The 27,445-nt window shown below is 29.4% G+C and overlaps 1 protein-coding gene, 1 long non-coding RNA gene, 1 other non-coding gene and 2 pseudogenes across 4 annotated transcripts; 3 read left to right on the forward strand and 2 right to left on the reverse strand.

Moving 5' to 3' along the window:
- Nucleotides 1–1,249: 1,249 nt before the first annotated feature.
- Nucleotides 1,250–5,060, forward strand: LOC149061102 (uncharacterized; annotated as a pseudogene). Its single transcript, XR_016189509.1, has 9 exons — nucleotides 1,250–1,571; nucleotides 1,660–2,093; nucleotides 2,209–2,340; nucleotides 2,424–2,567; nucleotides 3,540–3,628; nucleotides 3,716–3,893; nucleotides 3,998–4,330; nucleotides 4,450–4,785; nucleotides 4,894–5,060. The product of XR_016189509.1 is annotated as an uncharacterized LOC149061102 (transcript).
- Nucleotides 5,061–6,694: 1,634 nt separating this feature from the next.
- Nucleotides 6,695–8,394, forward strand: LOC149061103 (uncharacterized). The gene is made up of 3 exons (XR_016189887.1): nucleotides 6,695–7,743; nucleotides 7,959–8,057; nucleotides 8,142–8,394. It is a non-coding gene; the product is annotated as an uncharacterized LOC149061103 (long non-coding RNA).
- On the reverse strand, nucleotides 7,795–7,865 carry TRNAA-GGC (transfer RNA alanine (anticodon GGC)). The gene has a single exon. It is a non-coding gene; the product is annotated as a tRNA-Ala (tRNA).
- A 481-nt stretch (nucleotides 8,395–8,875) lies between the features above and the next one.
- On the forward strand, nucleotides 8,876–11,350 carry LOC149061105 (uncharacterized; annotated as a pseudogene).
- A 4,333-nt stretch (nucleotides 11,351–15,683) lies between these two features.
- LOC149061106 (uncharacterized) lies at nucleotides 15,684–16,004 on the reverse strand (the record flags this gene model as incomplete). The annotated part of the gene is made up of 1 exon (XM_089230836.1): nucleotides 15,684–16,004. A coding segment is annotated over one exon (321 nt), but the record flags the coding sequence as incomplete, so codon positions are not given.
- Nucleotides 16,005–27,445: the final 11,441 nt, after the last annotated feature.

A 27,445-nucleotide genomic window follows, 5' to 3' on the forward strand; every position in this document is an offset into this window, starting at 1 on the left:
AACCTTTACAAAGCCCCACCAAGAAAACACAAGTCAATAATATAGTTGTAAAATCAATACATCCCTCGCTCCGCTCAGAATTTATAATTGGTTTTATTACTTATTTATTATTAAAAATACAATAACTGATAAGTATTTAAATTGTTTGCTTGCAACGGATTGCAAACCTAACCAAATCATCGTTGTCCTATACTCCTATGCCAATAAAAAAATATGAAAGACACATAGACACATTTTTTTTTGTTTTAAAAGCATTATTGCAGTTCATATTGTATTGAACATTGTATAATTTAGAAAAAACAGATTTTTTTCTGTATTTTTCTAACATTTATTTTATTAGTAATTTTGATCCCTTATAACGCCGTTATGGTTATTTAAGGGTTAATGATGATAGTATGGTACAAGACTTTTATCCATTGTCACCAGAAACTTCAACAAATATATTCGAACCAACATTTAGCCTAAGTACCGTGATCTCAGAAAACGATTCGACCTCAAGGTAAGAAATTTATTATACTATGCAATACGCTTTTTTTTTGTTTTATCTCTCTCTGACCCACGCGCAACATGGCAAAGTTTACGTTCACAATAGATTATAATCATAAGAATTTTTTAAATTAGAGTGAAATGTCCTCTTATACAATTTAAAGATAAGAATATAAGATATTATTATCTAGGGCATCTCATAGGCTTTTTATTATATTTTAATTTTAAAGCGAGTTATGAGTATTTTATAAAATCAAAATATAATAAAAAGCTATGCTATGCCCTAGCTAGATAATAATCTTATCTTCAAATTTTTTAAGAGGTAATTTCAGTCTAACTTTGGAAGTTGTTATGATTATTTAAATTATAATTTATAATCATTATTATGAACGTAAAATTTGATATGTTGCGCGTGGGTCGGAGAGAAAAAATAAATAGTGCTCTGACATCGTCTTGAACAGCTAAACATTATTTAGTATACCTATACATATAAAAACGTTAGCCTGTATTTGTATTATTAATAAGTATTTTGAATTTAAAATTGTTTTTAGAGTTGAACATGATGTATTAAATGGCCGAAGAATAGTTGACATTAGTTATATTTTTAAATCAATTTCATCAGTATGTCATACACCATTTGATTGTTCATTTAAAAATATAATTTTTTCTCATGAAATTCGTAAAGGATTTTTTGCTGAATTTCATTTTGATTGTTCTATGTGTCGTAAAAAGAAATTATTTATTCTGAACCCCCAATTTTAAATGAGAAATTAACGGTAAACACTGCAGCTGTCACTGCCATGTTAAATACAGGGCAAGGGCATTCCCAATTGGATCAATTTTCAGCCATTTTAGATATGCCTTGTATGTCTAATAAAACATATCAGAAAGAACATGAATTCGTGGCAAATAAAACACAATTAACTACATGGGAATCGATCGAAGAGGCTGGCAAAGAAGAAGCACGATTAGCTATTGAAAATGGTGAAGTAAATAGTAATGGTATACCCTTGATAACTGTCGTTGCTGATGGCGCGTGGTCAAAAAGATCCTATAAACAGAACTACAATGCATTATCTGGAGTTGTACGTTTTTATTTTAATAATTTTATAAAATATTAAAAAAGGCGGGCAAGACTATAATTTTAATATTTTAATATTTACTAATTTTTAGGCTTGCATTGTCGGTTATAGAACAAAAAAAGTATTATTTATTGGAGTACGGAACAAATACTGTTCGGTATGTATGAAAGCTAAGGCAATAAACAAAGATCCTCCAAATCATATTTGCTATAAAAACTGGAACAACACTAGCACTTCTATGGAGTCAGATATAATTGTAGAAGGTTTTCGACAAAGCATTCCTACACATAATATAATTTATCATAAACTCATAGGAGATGGAGACTCTAGTGTACTAAAAAAAAATATGTTGTCAAAACCGTATGGATTTGATACGGAAGTACAAAAAATTGAGTGTACTAACCATATTTTAAGAAATTATTTAAATCGCATAGTGGATATAGCATCTAGGAGAAAAAGTTCAAGCGGCGTTGTCGTCCCTGGTGAGCTACGAAAAATGTTAAAGGAACGACGTTTAAAACTGAGGTAATTTTTTTTAATCATTGAAAAAAAAATAGAATAATATGCTGCTTTTCCCAGTCTTGTATTTATTTACTAGTCTTGTCTTTATTTTATATTCACAATACAAATTATACTACAGGTCCGGAATTACATACGCAATTAAATATAGATCGAAATTAGACGTCCCTTTAAATTACAAGATCATTTTATTAAGGGAAGATATAGAAAATGGGCCTTATCATGTTTTTGGTTCTCATGACAAGTGTGCTAAGTGGGTTTTTCGTAATGTGCTTATTTAAACATAAAAAAAGGTTATAGACAAACTTTATTATAATAATTAATGATTTTTTTTAGTTATTTTAGTGATGGACCTAAACCCGGGGAAAGAAATATAATCTCCGAAATGGAAAATTGTGGACTTTGGCAAGATATTTTGGGAGCAAGAAATTTAGTTGCACATCATTCTGATAGTCTCATTCATTTTGTAAACAACAACCAGTGTTGAGACCAGATAAGTAAAAATTATCTAGATATAGATAAAAGATTATTGCTCTAATATTATCTAGATTAAGATAAGATAGCATATATTTAAATTATCTCAGATAAGATAAAATACAAACAAAATTTATCTAGATAAAAAAAAAGATGAACATTTAAATGTTTAAAATAGTTTAATTTAACCAACAATTAAATTTATATTTTATCGTGGAAAATTAATATATCTACTAATAATTGAAATCTTAAGATTAAGAATACAGATATTTAAACATAACATAAATAATGACCATCAATATTCCACAATTTTCTTTATATATGTTTACCCATTGGCCATTTGTCATTCTTACTTACATAATTTCAAAGATTAATATAAGTATAGTTTGTGTTTTAAAATGAATTAAAAGTTGAACAATGAGACTTATTAAATTAAGTACTCTATCTTATAGTACCATAAAAATTAATCAATTTTGAAGTTTAAATTGTTAATAAATAACTACTTCCATAAACCATTTTTAAAACATTTATATTGTATTTAATGACAATACAAAATAAAATGTATGCATAAGAAACATTTTAAATTTTAAGCATTATAATTCAAAACATAATTCTTCCAAACAAAAATCTCTTTTTATTAATAACATAAAAATTCCAAATTAAAATTTTACATAATGCATAATAATAATGAATATTTTTAAATAATTAATAAGTGTAATATTATATTTTATACATAATCAGTTATTACTTTTCAACTTTAAAATAAAAAAAAAAATAATAATAATAATATATACATGTACATATACAAATGTTGGGATTTTTCGATTTACTTATATTATCTAGATAATTACTAAAAAGATAACGATTTTTTTATCTTAAAATAATCCTTAGATACCTATCCACATTTTCATCTAGATAAGATAAAATATAAATAAATATTATCTAGATGAAATATCTAGATAAATTTATCTAGATAAGTCTCAACACTGACAACAACTGCGTGGAAAGTTATAATAGCGTTGTTGCTAAATACGTAGGTGGTAAACGTGTTAATTATTCTTTTAGAGGCAAGTGTTAAAAATAATGATGGGTTTAAAAAAATATAAACGTAAATGTATACTTAATATTATTAGTTATTACTATATTAAATATAGGCTCTTACCAAGCCCGTTGCGATACGGCTGTCAATGCGTTCAACCTCGGCCCTTCGTATATTAGCCATTTCCATAAAAAAGCTACTTTTCATAGTCCAGGATTGTTCACGAAAAAATATATTAAGAGGATACAAAAAAAGAAAAATTATATTAAACGAAGAAAATTAAATCAACCTGGGTGCATATCTATTACATTTTGTGTTTATATAACTATAACTATAATTAATATTGTCTATTGTAATTTTTATAAATTTTTATATTTGTTTAATATTTTTTTTCAAGATATAAAGTTAAAAAGAATATATTTCCACACGGACCTGACGAAGACTATGGAGCAGTAGAACAGCCTTCTGAAATAGTTGATATGCCAATTGAAGAGTATGAAATTAAAAAAACCGAGTTTCTAAAAAAATTAAAACTCACAAATGAAGAAATAAAATTATTGGAAAGAAGTACTATTAATCAATCACAAAGCGATGAATGGCGAAGGCAAAGAAAAATGAGACTCACAGCTTCAAACTTTGGAAAAGTTGCCAGATTGAGATCAACCACTTCTTGCGAAAATACAGTCAAATTTATTTTATACGACTTATTTCGTGGTAATGCTGCAACAAAGTAGGCCAATTATGCATTACACTCACCCATTTTTTTCTTTATTCTTTATATTATGTATAAAATATTTATTATATGGGTTACTTATACTATTTTCTCAGTCATAATAATAATGTTTTTAGATATGGAATTCAGAATGAACCTTTGGCAAAAAAAAATTTGGAGTTAAAGCTTGGGTCAGTAATATTACCCTGTGGGCTCTTTGTTGATAATGATTTGCCTTTTTTGGCTGCTAGTCCAGATGATTTGATAAGTTATGATTCTATTGTTGAAATTAAATGTCCATCATCCATAAAAGATTATACGCCGGAAGAGGCCTTTTATGAAAAAAAAATGTATGACGTATAATGATGGAAATTTACAGCTGAAAACATCACATGCATACTTCTATCAAATTCAGGGACAACTACATATAACTAATAGGAAGTTTTGTTATTTTTGTATATGGACACCTAAAGGTAAAAATTATTATAAATGAAGCTTAAATTTATAAGTTAAAAGAAAATGTATACAATTAGCCATTTGTTATATAAAATTATAATAATAACACTCATACCAATTAATAGGACTTACAGTAGAGAAAATTGAAAGGGATGACAAGTTCTGGATGGATATAGAACCAAAGTTGAAGAAGTTTTACATGGAATGTTTACTTCCGGAAATAATTGATTCGCGACTTGACCGAGGACTTCCACTTAGAACTGCAGGCTTATAATATTATAATTAGATACCTATTATAATAATGTATAATAGTACAATAAATTGAATAAAATAAAAAAGTTTTTGCAATGATGAGTATTTTTTTGACTCTCAAATAAATACAATTTAGGTAGTATACAGGTAGGTAATAGGTAATTACATAAAAATATAAACGAAAAAAATTAAGTCTAAAAGGCGAATAAAATAATCATAAAAATTACTTTATTATTTGAAATAAACGCTTGTTATTATTGTATTATTAATAACTTACAAGTTACAATAGTTATATATTTATTTTACCTATCTTTATATTTAATTACGAAAATGCCTGCGATCAATATTCGTTGGGTAAAAAATAAAAATTTAAAATTACGTCAGGCAGCGAATGATATACTATCTAGTATCTATAATAATAATTATTATTGATGTACATGTACTATGTATATTTATTATATTTTTATACAGGACAGGTAGTGTAATTACGGGACGCCGTCATAATCGAAGATAAGAAATATCATAATGTTGCGGGCTGTAGTAGTCATGTGGGCGGGCGGGGGCACTAACACTAATGATGGTTTACTACAAACACAAATACACGCCACGCACGCACGCACTATGGAAATGGCATTAAAATTGCCTATACTTAGCTCCTTAAAAACGGTCGGTATCGAATCCCCTTAAAGGATGTTACTCAAAAAGAAATAATCCATATAAACGACAGGATTTTTATATTCAAGACCTTCATACAAATCAGGACGACTCTAGCACCAAGACCCAATTCAACAGAATTTCCCTGTATACACTTGAAATTTTAGGTTATATCCAGATTTGTCACATACCATCCATATTTTATAGCCCCTTTTAATTGGTTTGTCTTTCATGAACTTCTGCCTTTAAATTTCACCATTGCCTCGTCAATAGCTACTTCCCTATGGGGCTTATATAATTTATTAAAGTGTTCACCAATATAGTTTAGAATTGGTCGAATTTCATAAAGTTTGTCATAATTTGACTGTCCTCTCTTTGGCTGTACTTGATTGTTATTAAAATGAATGTAATTGAGTAACCAACTGTAAGTAGTAACTGTAGTAACATTTTTCTGTATTTAGAGATTCGATTTTAATATTGTCAAAAAATTTGTATTAATTTACCTATTTACTAGGTTATGAGAGAATATATTTACCATTTTACCACATTGTACATATATTAATATATTATACTATATGTATTATATATGCTTAAAAAGATTTGTCTAGATTTTAAAATAAATATTGCATAATATGATAATACATATACTTACATTTTCATTCATTAACTTTAATACTTCATCATCAGATGAATCATCACTCTCAACACCAGTATGTTGACTTGCATTAAATATATTCTGTATACACAAAATAAAATAATTTTCTTTTAATAATTAGAAAAAGAGTCAAAATTAAATGGAAACCTTACTTTTTGTTCAGAATCTGTACCCTTTGAACTAGTACTAGGTTGAGGTTGACTTATATCTTTATTTACTGGTTCAGAACTCTAGAATATTATATACGATATGAATATTTTGAGTATTGTTTATACTTTACAAACATTAAATACAGGATTTTAATATTGTCATGCATTTACATTAACTAAGTAGGTAAAGTAATTAAAACAATTAAAATACTCACCATTTCGTTGGTCTTATCTTTTTTAATAAAAAACCGATCCATATTTTAAAACTGTATGTAAAATAATATATAAGCAAACAAATAAATAGTAAATACATAATCACACTCAATCACAGTAAACGTAAACTGTAAACAAGATTTACATGGAAATTGGAAAATCGACAACGGAACTATCAACTGAACTCGGATTGCAGAACAAGGAAGGTGTCATGTCATATCATGATAATATTATTAACTATTTTATCATGGAAACGCCAGCGCAGACATATAATAATTTGTAAAAAATTTAATATAGGTACGCCGTGTACAACCACAGAATATAACAATACTATATACAACCAACACCAGACACATTGGGAACAAGAAATATTTTTTTTTAAATTTTTATCAGTCTTATCAGTTATCAGTTTATCACGTACTTGGCGACTTGGCGTTATTCTATGACTTGACCAGGGGGTGTTCACTTGGATGTGCGTGGTTAGGCCACTGAGTTTACACACATCGGTCACGGTGAGCGTTGGTGTCGCATCTCGCATATCATACAAAATACAAACGTCTTATCTATGTCTCAATGATTAATGAAAATTGAGTTTCACTGTTTGAGTATTGTTTTAATGTCTAACTTCTAACTGGTAAAGTGGTAACTACCAACTAGCTAAGCCAAACAGCTTGTTTGACTTAAACAATCGCAAATCTTTTTCAATTTTTTATTATGGGAAGAGCTGCATACACATGTTTGTGTGAATGGATGCACCAATAAAGGTATGTTTTGTTATTAATTGTTGTTATTGCAAGCTATTCAAAATCTGAAAAAGATATTAACAGTGGTATTGGGTATAAGGTGGTATTTCATACAGGTTCTCTAATCCAAGAACACATTCAGATCAACTGAAAAAGTGGATTCAACTTATTGGATCTGATCAATTTAATCAATTGTCATTAAATGAAATTCATTATAAAAAAAGAATATGTTCAATCCATTTTAGTGGTGATTGTTATAGTCCTGGAACAAAAATCTTAAATCTAATGTGGTTCCTTCATTAAACCTAAGTAACTATTATTATTTAATGTTAACTTCTTGAAAATAATGTAAAAATCAGGCGCCCGGACCGGGAATCAAACCCAGATCTCTCGGTTGCCGGGCGATTGCTCTACCACTGAGCTATCCAGGCCTCTGACCTTATTTTCGGGAACCTCTTAACGGAGATTTTCACATTAATAATAATAAATCAATAGATGTTATGATATTATTTTTGTTTCTCTAGTGGTTATTGATGACATTGATGACATTTATCCTACTGTTACTAACGAAAATCCAAGTATTAAAGATATTGATGAAACTATTCACCCTGTTAATTCTATTGGTAAATAAAAAAAAATTAATTGGTAGCAATAATTCATAAAAAGTCATCGAAAATTTATTTTATTTACTTTAAATACTAATTTAGTTTTGAACAATACACCTTGTACATCTACAAGTAGTGAATCACATCTTCATACTACTAATGATCATCAAACATTTTTTGGATTAAGTGGTTTTAAATTACTGGAAAGTGTTGAGAAAAATGTCATATTACGTATGTAATGTATTAACAATTAAAAATGCTTTTTCTCTGTATTATATGACATTATGTTATAACATATTTAAGCTTAAATTGTGTTTGTCTTTTAATTATAGCTGCTACAAGTATTATGCATGAGAATGATGATGTAGTTAGAAAATCAAATTTAAAGAAAAAGTCTCAAAATAATGGTTATTATTTGCTTTTAATTTATAGAACTGATGTACACTTAATCACCAATTGTTTTTGATTTTAATAATAATATATATAGTAATAAATTATATTATTATATGTATTTTATATTATATAATACATTGATGGTTAATTGTATATTCTGAGCTTCTTTTGCTGCATTTAATGCTTGCAGATAATGTATAAGATGAATAAAAAGTTTATCATGCATGAGTACCAGTCTATCATAGACTTTTTGGTTCTAAAGCTAATTATTTTAATTCTAGCAGTCCTGCATGATGTGCCTTCAATTTAAAATTGTATAATTTATTCAAAGCATTTGCTAAATCTCATTTTTTAGGTACTTAAATGTGGTATGAATTTATAGTGTACAGGTGTTCCTGGTTTTTTTTGGTAATTTTTGTTCCTTTACACTTTTTATTCATTCATTCAACTTCAATTTATCGTTTTACTATTTTATTTAAAATACTGTTTACATTGCTTAGTTAATTTTACATTATTGAATTCAGGTATTGTAACGTCACAGAATTTCAGGCCTTATCATTATTATTAAACCACTGTGTATACCTAATACCTAGAATATCAGCATACCTGTCAGTCAGTGACCGTCCCATTAATATAATAGCGCGCCCGCGATTACCACCATGTTATGCAATAACTGATCCCCGACCTCCCCGCCTGCAGCAGTGTTCACCAATGTCACCGTAACATGTCGTCATCGGCTGCCGTCGGCGCCTCTGTCGCGTCCGTCGGTGCGATCGCCGCAGTGCAATTATCTTAATTACCCATATTATTGTAAAATCCCGCAATACGCCTACCCTGACCTTCCCTACTACGACATCAATTGCGACAACAACGGCCAGCGACCGGACACCGTTCGCCAGCCATCTTCACTTTTTAAACCAACGTATTCCCGACAAGACGTAACGAACACCACCGGCCCACTCAGTCTGCGGTCCGATCAACCTCGTGGTCAATAGTCGATTTATAGTTTTTTGTATTGTCATCCATACTCGTAATGTACGAGATGATGGGCTAAGCGACGACGTCGGGCCCGATGTCGGGCGAAGCCTCCGTTTTTTTCCAGTGATCAGCGCCGATGGGCCATGTCGACCACGTGTCTTGGGGGTCGACGGCCAACTGGCCAGCCTATCACAGCCGTCGGTCATCCACACTTTCGTCATCCAGCCACAACTCAAGTCATCATCATCATCATCATTTGTGTAACGTACAAAACTATTTCCCCCAACATTCCCTCCTTTTCATTTTGATTATGTATCACAACTTTTTCTTTCCTTTTTTCATTTTGATTATGTATCACTACAACGTATTTCTATTTATGCTCCATTTTTCCTCATAGGTGCCCCGGTAACCGTTATGCGGAGCCGTCGGTATTTTCCTTTAACACATGTAATAGTATAATGTGTCATACCGACGTATGATGATTATTCCGTGCCGGTAACCGCTTGTCGGAGCCGTAGCATTATATTATATATCTTTCCCTGTATTTTGTGCATTTTGCCATGTGCATTATATTATATATTTTTCCCTGTATTTTAGGCACTTTGCCATGTGCATTATATTATATATTTCCCCCTGTATTTTAGACACTTTGCCATGTGCCAAATATTATATATTTTTTATTCATGTTGTTTAAAACACACCCTGTTCTCAAAACCGTGTCTGCCAAATTGTATAATATACTACTACCTTGTGCTGCTGTGAGCGAGAGCCACTATTATTATCATACTTAACTAATATAATATTATTTATTACAACCATGTAAAATATATACCCATAGTTATCCTAAGACTTAACGCTTATTATTTTATTAATATAAATTTTTTTGTTTGTTTTCCCCCTTTTAAATAAATCTTTGGCGTTCATTCGCCACTGCGTGTATCAAAGCCTGTGAGTTCCACTGACTTGACCCTCGGGTCTCACGCGGTGCGGCTCACAGGTCACAAGGAAAGTGTTCCCCTTTCCTCGTGGGTGGTTTTTGTGACTTAGAAAATCATGAAATCTCACAGTATGTTGAATAAAATTGGTATTCGTCATTCCAAAATGTTAACACCAAAATGTAAATCTCTTTACGGCAATGGTGTAATGTTGCAAAAACTACTTCGGACTGAACAAAAAAAATGTTAATCATTTAAGGACCGTCTCAGAGCAGCTGACAAATTTTCTGATCAGTATTTGGATTCCAAAATCACACACGCCATGACACCCGCAGCAGCTATATTTACCAAGCTCCAACTTCGTGAAACAAAGAACACTCCCAAAGGTCGTAGATTCACTCTTCAAGAGAAGCTACTTTGTTTGTCACTCTATAAGCAAAGTACAAAGTCCTACCGGTTGCTTTCTAAACTTTTCATATTACCGGCACGTAAAACATTATCAACTTTGCTATCCCAAATTCCTATAAACACTGGATTAGATAAAACTCTTTTAAAAGTTTTAAAAGAGAATGTGAAAAATTTAAAGGAAAAGGAAAAATATTGTGTAGTGCTGTTTGATGAAGTGAGCCAGAACCACAGTTACACTATGATGACAACGTTGGCTGCATTGTTGGATTTGAGGACAATGGGTTACACCGCACTCAACGTTTCGCTGATCATAGCTTAGTATTCATGATAAAAGGAATAACAAAGAAATACAAGCAACCTATTTCATATACTTACTGCGAAAGCAGCACAAAGCGATACGACTTGGCGAATCAAATCAAAAATGCACTCAAAGCAGTACATTTGAGTGGCCTTAAAGTTGTTGCTACTATATGTGGCCAAGGTACTACAAACACAGCTGCTATTAATATTCTTATTAATGACACAAAAGCATTCTATTTGCGGCAAAATAAAGATTACAATGACACTTTTTATTAAATTGATTGCGGTACAGAACGAATTAAGGTCGTTAACTTGTACGATTCTCCACATCTTTTAAAAGGTATTCGTAACAACCTTTTAAACAAAAATCTTAAGTTCACTGTTAATGGCCATCATAAAGAAGCATGTTGGAAGGACATCATTGATTTGTACGAACTGGATAGTGTTGCTCAAGATGTCAAAATATTACCACGTCTTACAAGGGAACATGTCATTCCTGGTGAAATAAAAAAAATGAAAGTCAAGAACGCCTCTCATGTTTTTAGTCAGCGAGTGTCATCAATTTTGTCATTTTTATCATGCAATTGATAATAATATAATATAAATGTTATTACTAAATTAATTTTTGTGATCCTATATTAATTTATTCATTAATTTTTATTTCAGCAAAGAATATAATGAATCTACAAGCTGAAGATACTGCTACATTATGTTTATTTTTTGATAAACTGTTTGATTCGGTTAATGGTAGCTATGATAAGGTGGTGGATGGTAAACATATCGTACAGCTGTCAAACCGAATTCTCCTCATCATCAGATTTGGAGAGAATCTTTAAAAGTACTTGATACCATGTATTTTGTAAATCCTGTGACCAAAGATTGTTCAAAACCCCAACCACCCACTCTTAAGAACTGGATAAAAACCATTAAAGGTAAAAATGTATTATATTATAATATTATTATTGGTCTTTAATCTATTCAGTCTTCAATGATAAATTTTAAAAGTATCAAAATACAGATATTTTGTAAATCCGATTCCTAGACCTATTTCAATTTGACACTAATCTATTTGAATTCAACAGGATTTCAGACAATTTGTTTCACTATGCAGATTAATGATATTCGGTCTCTGCTATTACGTAACTTCAACCAGGATTCGTTAGAAAATATATTTGGAGCATTGCGTGTTTTAGGTTATAGGAATAATAACCCTAACTGTATGATGTTTGCTTCAGCATACAAGACGTTATTATTAAATTACTTAATGTCAAGTCATTCACCAAGAAGCAACTGTGAAGAAGATTTGGGAACTAGTTCTTTAGCCCAGTATCAGACATTGTTCAAAACATTTACTGACAACCGATTAACTGATCAAGACGATGAAGAGTGCAATATTGAAAAACGAGTGTCTGATGGACCGTTGAAGGTAAAATATAATTCGAATATCGAAACAATTCAATTAGAAAACCAAATTAAAAGTTATATCGCTGGTTACATCATAAAAAAGCTCAATACTACATTTCTTAAAAATTGTCATCTTTGTTTGCCCCAAATCTGTACTGAATCAATACATACTGATGATCATCAACTTACATTAAGTAGAGACTACTGTCTTGGTGGTAAATATAATTTAAAATATCCCAATGCAATGTTCTGTAAATTAATTCAGGGGATCATTGATTTAATTGCTAAAATACTGCCATCGATATGCCATCATTTAACTTTGAAAGCATACATAATAAACGCTATAAATCAAAATTTTAATGTAAATGTAATCAAGTGTCCAGATCACCAATTACTTTTTGGAAAAAAATTAACAAATTTCATTGTTAAACTTACGGTACACAATTGGTGTACCCAAATAAACCGTTTGATTGCTGGGACTATACACCCATCAAAAAATGAAAATGACCAAATCAAAATCAATGCTTATTTAAGGTATAAAACATTTTCTAAAATAAAAAAATATTTAAAAAGTCGTTTTTGTATACATATATATTATATTATTCTACTTAAAATATGTAATTATAAAAATAAAATGACTGAAGATGAAACAAAATATATTCCTTCATTTCAAATGTCTACTGTATTATTTAATGTTACGTCTTATTTTTGTATTTGTCAATTGTATTCATTGTAAACTGTATTTATATCTGTTCTTAGTCTAATAATTATGTTTTTATTGTTTTAAAATGTAAAATATGTTTTACCGAAAAAATGAAGTGTTTATATTATGTTCAATATATATATATATTGTAAAAGTATGCTTTATAATAAAAATAAAACAAAAACCTGTATTTACATTATTAATTGTTGTTTTTTTCCATTTAATTAATAAAATGTGTTTTCATGTGTAAATCATATTATTTTAAAATAACATAAAAAAAAAATGGGTAAAAACATGATCTCAATAAATAATTATTTAAAAAGTCGCGGGAATATTTTTTGGAACCAGGACGCCACCGCCACCGTAGTGCCTTGCATCGGTCACCGGGAGCGCGTCGGTCAATGTTCGGAAAAATAACACGGCAGATGCCTATCTATTAGTATACTTGTCTATGGACTTGACTATTGAAAATTATAGCCCTGCCATACAATCATTTATAAATAATTTCCATGTTTATAAAAAAAAAAAATTTAATTTTTATGAATTTAATGGTAAAATATTTAAAATGTTCGTTTTTTTAAATGTTCGTACATTAATTGGAAAGTGTTAAAATGTTCGTACATCTGGCAACACTGCCGCCACTTCATACGTTTAGAAATACACTCTCTGAAAAAAATTCAATTTATAGATTTTTTCCTTTAGTTACACTGTAAACCCTACCTTTGTGCCAAATTTCACGTTTCTACCTATACGGGAAGTGTCTCATGATATTGATGATCAGTCAGTCACTGAGTCAGTACCAATATTGCACATTTTGAAATCGTGCCATTTTGAAATTACACAATATTAAGGGCGCATTTTCTTACAACGTCCTAAGCTACTAGAGGGTAATCTGTGTTTTAAATTTCAAAACTTTATCTTAAGAAGAAACAGAGATATATGGGTTAGAAAAACCGGGCTATTATTACAATTACACTGTTACAATTATAATATAAAGTATACTCTAGAAATTTAAAGTACTCACATATAACATTTTTAAATTACTATACAACCAAAATTTTCATTTTTATACGTTTTTATATTATATATTTATATTATATGTAATAATTTTTATACAAATTCATAATACAATACCCAGGTGACTGTTTTTCGTACGATCGCATAATGGGTACCGGCGCGTGGTTTTTATTTTTTTTGGCAATGTTCTCGGGGGAGTCGAAGGACTTAACATAGATATTCGTAAAGCCAGGGAAATTTACTATAAGACGGTATAAAAATCGACCGCTCAGGTTCGACATCATTGTAAATGTTTCACAATGTAATTTTGTACAATAATAAGTTGAATTTTAATTATAACTTGAATGTGGTAACTGTATAGCTAAATTGTGGTGGTCGATATAACAGGCGAGTACCAATATATGTAATTAAACCGGATTCTATTTAAATAATAATAATAATAGATCGTTGGCCGTCGGGACCGAGTATTGCTAGAATGGATCAATCTAATAATATAATAAAATGTGATATTATAATATATCGATCGATAATCGACGGCCGGAAATTATTGACACATAGCTATAAATATAAATTAAACAACAATAAATACTTTATACATATTATCCCGAATGCGGGAAATTGTCAAAGTTTAGTGTGTACGTTCGCCGCTAGGATACAGATTCGTTGGCGGCAAAACTATTAATGTGTTATGCCTAGAACCGTTGCTGTGTCATTCTAATCTAATTCCACAATCAGGCTTTAGCTGTAATAGACAACTTCGACAACTATACTATTTTATACCTACTTTCGACGTAAGTAGAATATTAATAACTATTTCTAGTATTTTATATATTTAAATATTTTACGTATCTTTATACATAAGTTCAATTTTAAAGCGGTGTAATGACTGTATTTAATTTGGCACCTAATATCAATATTACCTAATAATACCTAATATTTTTTTAGTGTGACCTTTTTATAGTTGTATATAAAGAAAATTAATTTGACGGAATAAAATTTCGAGTAAAATGTTTTTAAAATGAAAGCTTTTAAAATTACTAGAGCTTCAATACAAAATATTGAACAATCATTTGGCAGTTTGAATGTTAAGTTTTGATTTTCAAGTATGATTGCGATTCTAACCCTGTTATAGGCATCAGTATATATTTATTGAAAGTTCTTGAAATCGTCGAAAATTCCGTGCACGTGTCTTTTGAATATCTCAGGAGCTGTTTGGATAAGGCGTTTAACTCAGTTTTAATTTGATAGTTCATTTCCCAAGGGGGAGCTGAGTTAAATTCACGAAGTATGATTCTGATTGAGGAGAATACGTTTTGATTCGTTAGCTTAACAATTTCGTTGTGTATGTTATTGTATTTGACTCCGTTGCGACTCGCTAGTCTAGTGATGTTTTTAATGGATACCTCTATTCTTCTCAGTGTAGGAGAGGACACGCCGCCTATGTTTTAGATGCTGAGTGTTTAGCTGCTTCGGAAGGCTACTAATGCTAATCTTAGTCCGCTATTATTAACTGTTGGTTATAAGTTTTAAAACTTCGTCATCAAAAAATAATGCAAAAAAATCATAAGGGCTACAGTCAATCATTGTTTCAACAATATCCTCATTTATCCCAACACATTCATTATTTGGATTATAAATTACATTAGAATTTGGTTGTTCGTCTATAACATTAATATTCCAATCATTACCATCTCCACGCATCACAGGAGAAGCAGAAGACTCATCCTCCGAACTACTGTACACATCTTCATCATTCCAGTTGGGATCTTCGTCAGTATCATCAAACGAACTTTCTGAAGATAAATCTAATAAACTAGAAATTTCATTACGATTTCATTTTGTTTTTATTACACACGCAATATTATAAAACACTAACGATCACGTACGCGCGTATACGATAACTAACAACTATCAAGGAACAGAAAAATGATTAAATAACAGATTAATTATCGAATTATATTTAGTTCTGACTTTCCCAGGGGGCTACGTGTACCATATTTGGTACACGATTGAAAATAATTAATTTCGATATAAAAACACATTATTTAATCACATAATAAACTAAAATAAAAATATCAAACTTTTTCATAAAGTTTTAGGTCCGTGGCAAATAAGGCATGTTCGCTACTTTTTGGATTAGCAAGAATGGCAAATCAACCATGTACCAAAAATGATACACATAGCGGTTAACCTGTTAAATCAAACCACTTTTCTGTGCATTTAAAATGTGTTAAGGATCGTTCATGTTCTATAAGTTTGGTTCCTAAATTACTCCAATCATTTGTGCCATTTCTACTTAAGCTACCATATACAGAAAGACCAAATAACTTACAACAAAAACAAAATACGTGATCTTTAGATATTGAATATACCAGCCAATTTTTATCAACTATTTCACCATTGGGCAACTTTCTCTAGTAAAAATTGGTTGAAAATCGTCTGTTAACTTCTCTTTCACTCGAAGATGAAATAGTTACACGAGAAGGGAAATTAAAATTAATTATTCTCTTTGGACCTAATTTTACTAAATTTGTTTTAAATCTTGGCTAATTGAAATTGGCCAATTGGCAGGGTCATCATACATATTGAAATCATTCATAGCAGTGTTTGTAAATATTATTTTTGATTCATTTGTAGTTAATTTACAGGATATTTTTTGAAATTCGATTCTGTAAAATGACTTATTAAAGTTTGTAGTAACGCAGAATCTTTATTTAACGCTTTTGGAGACTTTAAACAAATGGATGATAATTCAGGTGATTTTTCTCTTTCTAATTCTAATTCTAGATTTTCTGCCTCAGAGTTAACTTGGGAAATAGTTGAGATTTTAGTAGCTAATATTACATCGCTCTGACTATCTAATTTATCATTTTCTTTACTTAAAAATTTAAGAAATGATCCTTGTTGTGATTTTAAAAAATCTTGTTTTATTTGTTTCTTTTCTCTTTTTTACACCCAGATTTATATGATCTGAATCTATCGCGATCTCGATTAGACATTATGTTGAATTATACCTAATAATAAATTTATTATATAATATACGTTTTTTATTATAGTTATAAGTAAAAATCAGGATGTAAAATCATGATTATTCAATTAAATAATTGTTAATATTATTTATTAAATAAGTGTCATAAACATATAAATATACTCAGTGGCATATTTTGGGGGGTTGTCCACGGTGTCTAGACCCCCCCCCCCCCCAACCATAAAAAAATCCAATCTTTAATTTTGATAAATTTTGAAGGGAATTTGACAAACAAAAATATGTGGTTCGTTATGAATTATTTTAATATTATATAAAGTCCTAAACTAATTTAGAAAGAAAATAAATTTAGTTTTAAATAATGTACTTATTATTCTATTATATTTTTAATTATTTATAAAATTGTTATTCTTATAGCACCACTGGTATCGAATGTAACAAACAAAATATATAGTAATAATTATTAAATTATTGTGACCGAATTTGTGTAGGTATATTTAGATATTAATATATTACAATGATCTTTTTTTTTAAATATATATTAATACGTTGGATTTTAAATGCCCATGCACATTTATTTAAAAAAAAATTATTTATTTGAACTTAAAGGTAAGTGAAGAAGTTCTCTTTTTTAGTTCTTGCGATAAAATATAATTTATATTACGTGCATTGATGTCCATGACCTAGGTTGTAGATATATAATACAATTTATTTGATGTATGGCTGCATGAGTTATTTTGTACTACAATATCAACCCCTATTCCTATTTACTTTAGATTGGTAGTATATTACGTTGGTTCTAAAATGTTCTTATTTATTAATTGTAACTTTACAATATAGACTGATAATCAAAATGTATTTTTATAGCACTCACGAACAAAAATAAGAAATATGTCCTTCACATTGTCCAAAGAATTAGAAGAACTACAGAAGGTACTCCAAGAGAACATTGATTTAAAAATACGCCTTGCACAAGTAGATGCCTTATTAAACTGTTTTCAAAGTGAAAAAATCTCTAAAATCTCTACCAAAAAGGAAATTAGAAAGCCAGATAAACATCACACCACAGTATCTAAAAATGATTCTGAATGAAGGTTTCTTCATTATACTCAGAATCTAAAATAGTAAACATATTATTTTTGAAAATTGTCAGGAAAAATGTCTTCTTGCTTAAGATGATGCAGTAATCTCAATTCTCTTTTTTCTGTTACTTCTCTATCCCATAATTGCTTAATATAACAACCCGATACCGTTTGAGTTGGTATATTTTCTTCAAGTTTAAAGTATTCAGGAATTGTTATATAACCATTAAGTAAAGTTGATTTCAAATTCTTTAACAAATGACATTGATCTGCAATAACATAGATCGCTTTTTCTTTGTACTCAAATTTGTTCAAGCGAACTCCATTTTTGTTCACGGATATTTTTAATTCATTCCATAAGTTGTGATTTTTACCTCCCATGTCTGAAGTGATTGCCACCACTGTAAGCCCAAGTTCTGTAGCAAAATCTATGCATTCGTAAATAAATTTTTTCAAATCAGTTCCACTGGTTTTATTGCTTGTTATGTGGCAACCTATTACTTGTTTCCATGGTTCCATAGCTCCTCGAATTAATGCTACTAACAATTGGTTACCTTTTGTGTCATTCATATTGTTTTCCCCAGCTTTATCTGTGGAAGGACCCAAAGTTACACCTCCACTAAACTTCATTTTATTTTTATTGATACCTCCGCTGTCATTGATATACATCTCATCAATACTGAGGATACAAAATTTATCCAATTTGTCTACTTTGGATACAAGTGGGATTTTCAATTCTTTGAAAATTCCAAAATTGAATTCCAGTTCACGTAATCTACGCGTAAGTGTACTGTACCCAGGCAAAGGATAATTGGTATTTCGTAAAAACTCATATCCAGGAACCCCTAATGCAAAGCGAAACTTCAATGCTGCAAATACAAACAACAATACATTAAGTAATCAAATTTTGAATAGGCCTACATTATTACATGTATTGGATGGTCTCATCAAAATAACATTAATGGCAATAGAAAATTCTATCCTTTTATTATTGCCTCTGGAGACCATTCTCGTGTTCTTATATTGTTTAATGCTGCTATTTGGTCTTCATTTAGGAAATTCTTCAGCTTGTTCACTTGTTCTTCAGTAGTTTTTTTTCTTCTAGAATTCTCAATAGCATACCTGTTTTAGTTTTGAGTTCTTCTGTAAATTTTGTATTTTCTTCTTTCATGGTGTTAATTAATTTATGAATGTTTTCCATTTCCGCTTCCTAAAAAAAATCAACAGTAGGAAATAAGTGTATGAATAATTTAATTAATAAAATATATAAATATATATATAAGGTATATAACTTAAAAAAACTGGAAACCTACAATTAAATGAAAATGATTTCAAAAAATATGTTAATAATTGAAATCAGATCAAATGCACTTTTATTGTGAAAAGTAAGTTAGACCAGTATCAGTAAAAACACAATTTAACTAAAAGCATACAGTGAGAAGAAATCATTAGTAGAATACATTTCAATTAGAATGTCAATAATCTCTGAATCATACATTATGGAACTTTAAAAAAAGGTAGGTATATTGTACATAGGTGCTGTAATAGTACTTACTGCGGGATTAAATTGGTTTTCATAAGACTGATTAGCTGCATCTTCATGTTGAAGATTTTTATCAGGAATAGTTTCTGAAGAAACACTCTTCATTTTTTCCTTCCCTGGAAGGCGCTACAGAAAATTGTAAAGAGAATAAACATTTACAAAAGAAACATATTACATATTAGGTACTACACATAACTAATTCCTACACAAAACTTAAGAAAATACCTTAATGATTAATTTACCTTATATAATGATTTTCTTGGTGATGGGTTGTGTTTTTTAGGAGGTCGCGGGACATTAAACAGAGTTGGTACTGCATTTGGTTTAAGTTTTACTCGACCATCTGCTCTGTGTAGCTCAAACTCGCTTTCTTCAAAATGTGCCTGTGGGGACCGTTCAAATTTCAGTTTTTAATAATATCTATTAAATTCTCAAAATAAACTTGATAAAATTTACCTCACATAAAGCAGCACCTCTCCCAGGAACCCAATTTGCTCTTCTGCAATTAATGAGTCATAGTTTTCGCCGCGTCTTATCGGCAAGAAATACATACATACGATGTCCTTTTGATGAGTGATGACTGCAATTTATGGCAGAGCAACCACCCATTTCCCAGTATTCGTATGTATTTTATATTAAATTAATATAAATATTTAATTAGGCACTATAAATTATAAAACATCAAACCATAAATGTAATACACAAGTATTAACTAGCACAAGTATATCTACTATCTACTATCTAGAGCCGTAACCGCCACTGCTCAACAACAACAATGGATAGAAAATGGCGGACGAGCATACCTGTCTATCTAGAGCCCTACCTATAGTGGCCGAGTGGAAAATGTAATGATGATAAGAATTAAAATTAAATTATCATAGATCATAGATCACCGACTATTGACTATATAACGTGACTATGTAAATACTAGTAGATGGTTCATTACCATCAATATAACATATGATTGTTCCATTATACCCGGATGTAGATAGCAAAGGATTGCTTTTGGAGGATAGCTCCTAAGTAGTAGGTTAGTACAATAGTATACAATGTGTGAAATTAAATAATTTGTTATAATTTTTGAAATATCTATCAAAAGCCTGAAAATTTTATTTAACAGTTTGTAAAAGATTACAGATCCAAGCATATATTATTCATCATTTTTATTATTTTACACTTATTAGTCATGTTATTGAAAATATTTATAATTCATTATTTTTAACTACAGAATATTAATTTATTTTAACTTTTATGAATTTTTATTTACCGTGATTAATTATATATGAGTAATACAATGCCTAAATAATATACATATATTATTTTATGTATAAATAAATATATGACGGGTGTTTCTTATTTGAAAACCACTTGGTTGTACACATATTATCATATAATATATCTTTCTTTAATTTTATATTTATTCATTAGATTCTGATTTCACAATATTTAATTGTATAATATTAAAATTTTCAGAATTTCAAAACTTCTAACAAGAAGTCCAGAATAAACATGGATTAATGTAACCTACCGTATATTTTACAATTAAAACTCAATTATGATCTTCCAGTTGTTATTTGGATAATTGTAATTCAAATTATTCAATGTATCTTGAAAGCATCTTGCTGTTTTATAATCTTCAACATAAAAACATATATTTAACAAATTGTTCACTAATATAGTATAACTTTATATTATTTAGATTATAAAATAGTTACCAATTCCTCATTTAACTTTTTTATACGATCTTTTAACATCACAACTTCTCCTTCTAATGTTATTGACATTTGTTGTGAACCCGTTAACTGGGTTTTAAATTCTTTTTCCTGGTTTTCCTATATATGATTTTAAATTAATAAAGTATTTAAGGTATGTACATTAAACAATTATAGTGGGTTAAAGTTAATTTTTTAAGTTACTATTATGTGCTCGAGATTTTGAACCTTCTCTGCCAACTCATTATTATCTATCTCCAAGTCTTTAACTTTGAGAATCTCCAATTTTAATTAGCGGTCTAGAGTTGTATTTTCCTAGAAATTAATTAAAAATTATACGTTTTTAATATTGCATGTTGTAGCTTTTAAATTTGTTAGTATTATTAACTAATAACTAGTAATTAAATGTAACTAAAATAAAAATTTTAATATATTATTATTATATTTTTAATATAATTACTTGTTTCAGTTCTTCATTTTCTGTAATCAAATCCTTGCTCATCTGTTTATATTTCTGGTACTTTTTAAACACTATATCTTTATTGTCGTTTTCGGATACTGACCCAATTTCTGACCGTGAACACCGATGCATTATCACAGATTTTATTAAATTAATAAGTTTATTTGAAATTATTCAAAGTTCAGTATGAACTAACTGACTGTACTGTACTACTCAACATTTTTTTGGTTAGAAATAACAGTAATTATCCAGTTAACGATTTTAAAGGTTTCATCAGTAGAGATATAAGAGGTTGTTATGTAATAAAATATCTATAATTATTTTCTTGGGGATAAATAATTTTACACATTCTTATTATTTTAATATAATCTTTAATTATGTGTTAAATAGGTAGGTTAGATTACTATACTACCTATGATGTATTTGGGCACATATTTGGTATATAAATATTTAATTGCAATTTAAATAATCAAAACAAAAATATGAATTACGTAAACCATCATTATATTTTAAATAAATCTATAGTAAATCTAATAATATTTGTAGGTAATTTTATATTTTTTCTTTATTAGGTACCTAATTAGTTGTTGACATAAATATGATACCAAAGGCTGTGAAAGGTTATATGTATACTTTGTCTATTTCTACAACATTATTTTGTAAATTATAATATTCATACTTACACTTAATTGTCATATTCATTTTTATACATTAGTATACATAATTTAACCCTAGTGTATTATTTTCATTATTACACCTTGTTTAAAGATATCTTATACTAATAAGGAAAAAATTGATATGTTGAGGTTATATTGAATCGGGAAAAGATGCTAGGGCTGCAGCAAGGTAAACAAAGCTATCTTTTTAAAATATTGTCAAATGACAACGGAACTGACAGAAAAATTATTTTAATTCTTTAGGATGTACAACACTCTCTATGAAGATCGCCAACAGCCTCATTTTACTTATTTCGGAAAACTTTTTAAAAAGATTGAAATATATGGTACATTTGTTAGTAAACCTCGTAAACGAGCTAACACAGTCACAGACGAAAATAATTCTTTTTTGATATTGGCTTCATTTTATGAGAATCCTTATACTTCATAGAGATCAATATTTGGTAATAAATTTATTTTTGAGAGTTACTTCTTTAAATTATTTACAATTTTGTAATTTTATACTTTATAAAATTACCTATAATTCGTATAAACAGCTGCTCTGTTTACTTGAAAAATAGAAAATTTAAAATTAATAAATAAAAACAACACATTTGAAATACATATATTCAAAATTATATTATAATGGTTTTACTTAATAATATACATATTAAAGAATTTTAAAATTTTACGCGTAAAATAACATTATACCTAAAGTTAGGTAGAACTTTTACTCATAAGTAATAACCCAACTTACAAATGTATTCTAAAATATTACAAATCGTACAAATTGTTCTAAAAATATTGTATATTGCAAACAATTATTGTTAATTCAAAAATTTAACTAAAAACTTTAAAATTTAACAAAATAAAAGATACAATTTTCTAGGAACTAAAAGTTAAAAATTTAACATAATTATTTTAGAAAATATGGATCTTTCATATTCATCAGTGCAACGTGTGACAAAGCGTTATGTGTTCCCATAATTAAATTTATGTTTTAGACGTGCAGTTGAAGGTGGTGTCCTAAACACAGCAGCTTGAAGCAAGATTTGCCTTTTTTAGTTCCAGCTACTTTGGAGGAGAAGCAGGCGTTGCAACTGGCAGTTATACGGCAGAAGTATTGGGTCACTGAATCAAAGGTAAGATATAAATCATAACATTTCTGTCAACTCAATTAAAATTAAAATAATTAAAATAATTACCTAGCTAATAAATTTAAAAAAAAAACGTAGATACCTATGTCTTGAACTAAGTGTCCTTTATCTCCTTTGCATATTATTATGCAGAATTTTCAACTGTTTATTAGATCAGATGTTGTGTCCTGGACCGCAAAACTGGTGTCGATAGGCACCCAGTTCAGTTCCTCCGAAGTGTTTTTCTGAGTTTTTTAGCCAAAAACTGACAAAGGTGGCCAGTAAGCCTTTCGGAGGGACTCCTATGTCAACATCAAACAGTGTGGGAGGTCAGCCACCAGAGACATCCAAGGATTCTAAGACCGATTTGTTTGATATTTCCGATAACGAAGAAGCATATTAAAAATTAACATTAATGGTGTATTTTAGTTAAATAAAAATAAAATATTACATTTTACATTTTACTATTTTAATATGAATTACAATTTAGAATAATTAGTGTAACTCAAGTAAGTTGCAAATGTACTATTGCCTATTTCACATCCGTTTCTCTGGTGACTATGATCTATGCACGATTTAAGATAATAAGATTGTTCTATCTTAAATGGTGGGTTCTCATGATAGTTTAGGTTTTCCCCAAAATTTGCTCATTACTTATTCTTTGGTATATACCAAGATTAGGCAAGGGTGGTATTGGTGGTATGCACCAAATAATATTATACATGATAATATTATATATTTCGAGTTAGGTTAGGTTATGTTAGGTGCCTGATTACAAACCACTTAAATTATTTAAAAGTGAAAGACAATGAATAGCTAAATATTTCAAATTTAAATTTAAATTTATATAATATTTTATTTTAAGATTATTTTAACAATATAATAAATTATGAATATTGTTAAAAACAATAGGGTAATATGTAGGCAAACAACTTACCTATTTCAATATATCATGACTTAAATCACCTCATTTTATATTACTATTATTCTGAATCACTATAAAAGGCATTTGTGTAGTGGTTGATCTACCAATTTACTAGAAGTGATTTACTATCGTATGAGCATAACAAGCTTCAATGAACTCGTCAAATTAATTGGACCAGCAATAGCGAAGGAGAATACACAGTTAAGACTCTATACCTGTGGAAGAAAGATTGAGTGTTAAGATACGGTAAGATAAACCACAAAAATTATTAATTCTCTTTTATTATTTTATTAAAGTTAAAACCGCAAAACTAAGTATATTGAAAAAAATATAATAATATATATATAATATTATTACAATGTTCATAAGTCATATATTTCCGTATCATCTGAAAAATTAGAAAAATGAGAACGAACTGTATCATTAGAATTTTCTGGCGATGGAGTATTTTGAATATCTTGTAACGTAGGCAAACTGTGTGGTGTGGTAAAACTGGACGTATAATTTTAATTCTGAGATAGTTGTGGTGGTGGCATGATGTTACTCCCTGGATGATATACAGGATAAGACAACGGTCGCTGTAAGACATTGTAGCTACTTGTTGATTGAGAACTTGTCTCAAAACGCTTTGCTAGTGTTATTTGTTTAAAAATGTTAAGAATACCAATTTTAGCATCGAGTTTTTCTTCTGCGTTTAATTTCTGGAGTGATGGGACAAGAGATAAAGCAAAATTTGTATCTTCATCAACCGGCTGATTTAATACTTTTATTAATGATTCGTCCAACTCGTCTGGTTTCGATTAGGAATAGGTATCAAAGTGGTAGGGGAATCATTTGGTTCCAGGTTACCTTCTGTTCGCCGATTTTCCATACAAGGAAGTAAAAATAATAATTTTTCAAAATACACATATTTACGCCTCTTGGTTGCAGTTTGTCCTGATTTTGTGTTTTTTTGGGCGTTTAATTCTCTACGAAAACAAGTCCGTAAATTTGCCCATTTTTTTGCACTTCATGACCTGAATAATAATAATGAAAATATAATTATAAGTACAATATATATTGATCAAAAAAATTACATTTGAAAATTTCATTGTGTGTATAAAATATAACAATTTACTCTAAAAGTTTCATATACCTATCCATGAATAATATTTTTAAATTACAACAATTATGCCTATTGGTACAAAAATATCTCACCATCTATCCCCTCTCATCCTTGGTTTCACAACCTCAAATTAAATCGTAAAATAATTACCTCTTTTTCACGTCTAAGATTTGGACACACCTTACTACCTTCTCACTCTTATAAACTTTCTCTCAATGACTCTCCTTTATGTATGTTCCACGTTCACGATCCCATGATTTGTGATATCTCACACATACTTTTTCACTGTCCCTCTCTGGTTCCCCAACGCAATACCCTCTTCACCCTAATTCACTCCTTTAATATCAAACTCGACACTCAATCCATTCTCTCTTCACCAAATGTACCAATTATTACCTCACTTTTATCCTTCTTCAACCAGACTGGTTTAAAAATTTAATTTATCTGTAATATTATTTTTGTTGTTAATCTTGCTTTCATATGTAATATTTATAATCATAATTGTCGAAGCTAATTGTTTACAAAGTTTCTTTTAATAAAAAAAAAAAAAAAAAAAACAATATATTTTAATAGAGATGTATAATGTGTATACCTATATGTTCAAAGGGTTTATCCCGTGTATTTAATAAAAATAAAATAAAATATTTTGGCTTTTTAAATTTACCAGATTTTTTAAGTTGTCTTTTTACTTTAATATTCAACAGTTCAGCTTGCAAATTTCGTTCAAAGTCATCTGGAAGAAAATGTTCTGAACAAATATGAGCTGTTTTTGGATTAAAACTATCTGCTCGTTTTGTTTTTGAAATCCAAGTCTTCAAGCGTTGAGGTTCGTTATCTTTTGGGAATGTATGGAATGAAACATCTCTTGATAAAGCTTTTGTGACTTTTAAATTATTTTTGCAACATGCAACTGCACACATTGTTCCAGGCATATTGAAACAACTAAAAATATTTGTTGGCGTATTAAAAGATTCAATAATAAATTAACTAGGTATTCAATTAATAAGTATATAAAAATATATATCTTGTCTTTGAGTGGTACAGCGAATACTGTAAAATAGACAGGCATATAATAATACTATAATAATATTGATAGTGTATTGGTACTTTTATTAAACTTACGGATATATTGTTGATTATTCGTAAATTCGTGAAATAAAACAACAATTTGACGAAAAGAAATAAAGATTATCGAACGGTCTGAACGGAAGACGGAACACTCAAAACGAAGTAACGCACAAGGCACAACGCAAAACACAAAACGCAACGACCATTTGATTGTGATTTGAGGTCTATTGCCTACGTCACGCACTAGTCCACCCCGCACCGTTGTTATCAGTTCCTCACCTTACACTGGCTAACCTCTTCTTTATAGATCTTGGACCAAGCCCCAGTTCATCGGAAACCATATAGGCTACCGCATGCGCAGTTACCTATAATTGAGGCAGAACTATCGAAAATGGAAGAAAACGATATCATAGAACGGAGTACGAATATCGTTAAATATTTTCAGATAAAAGGCTTCGTACAACTTGACGCCGAAATACCGAAAATTGTATTTTTCCATGCCGTTCCTTATAGATTACGAATGCATTTATAAGCATTATATCTAGAATACCCCAAAATAATCTGTGCCACCATTTTTTTGACTTCCGATCTACTC

This window comes from Diuraphis noxia, unplaced genomic scaffold, assembly GCF_037042655.1.
Source record: "Diuraphis noxia isolate RWA-SAM2 unplaced genomic scaffold, SU_Dnox_SAM2 contig0001, whole genome shotgun sequence".
NCBI lineage: Eukaryota > Metazoa > Arthropoda > Insecta > Hemiptera > Aphididae > Diuraphis > Diuraphis noxia.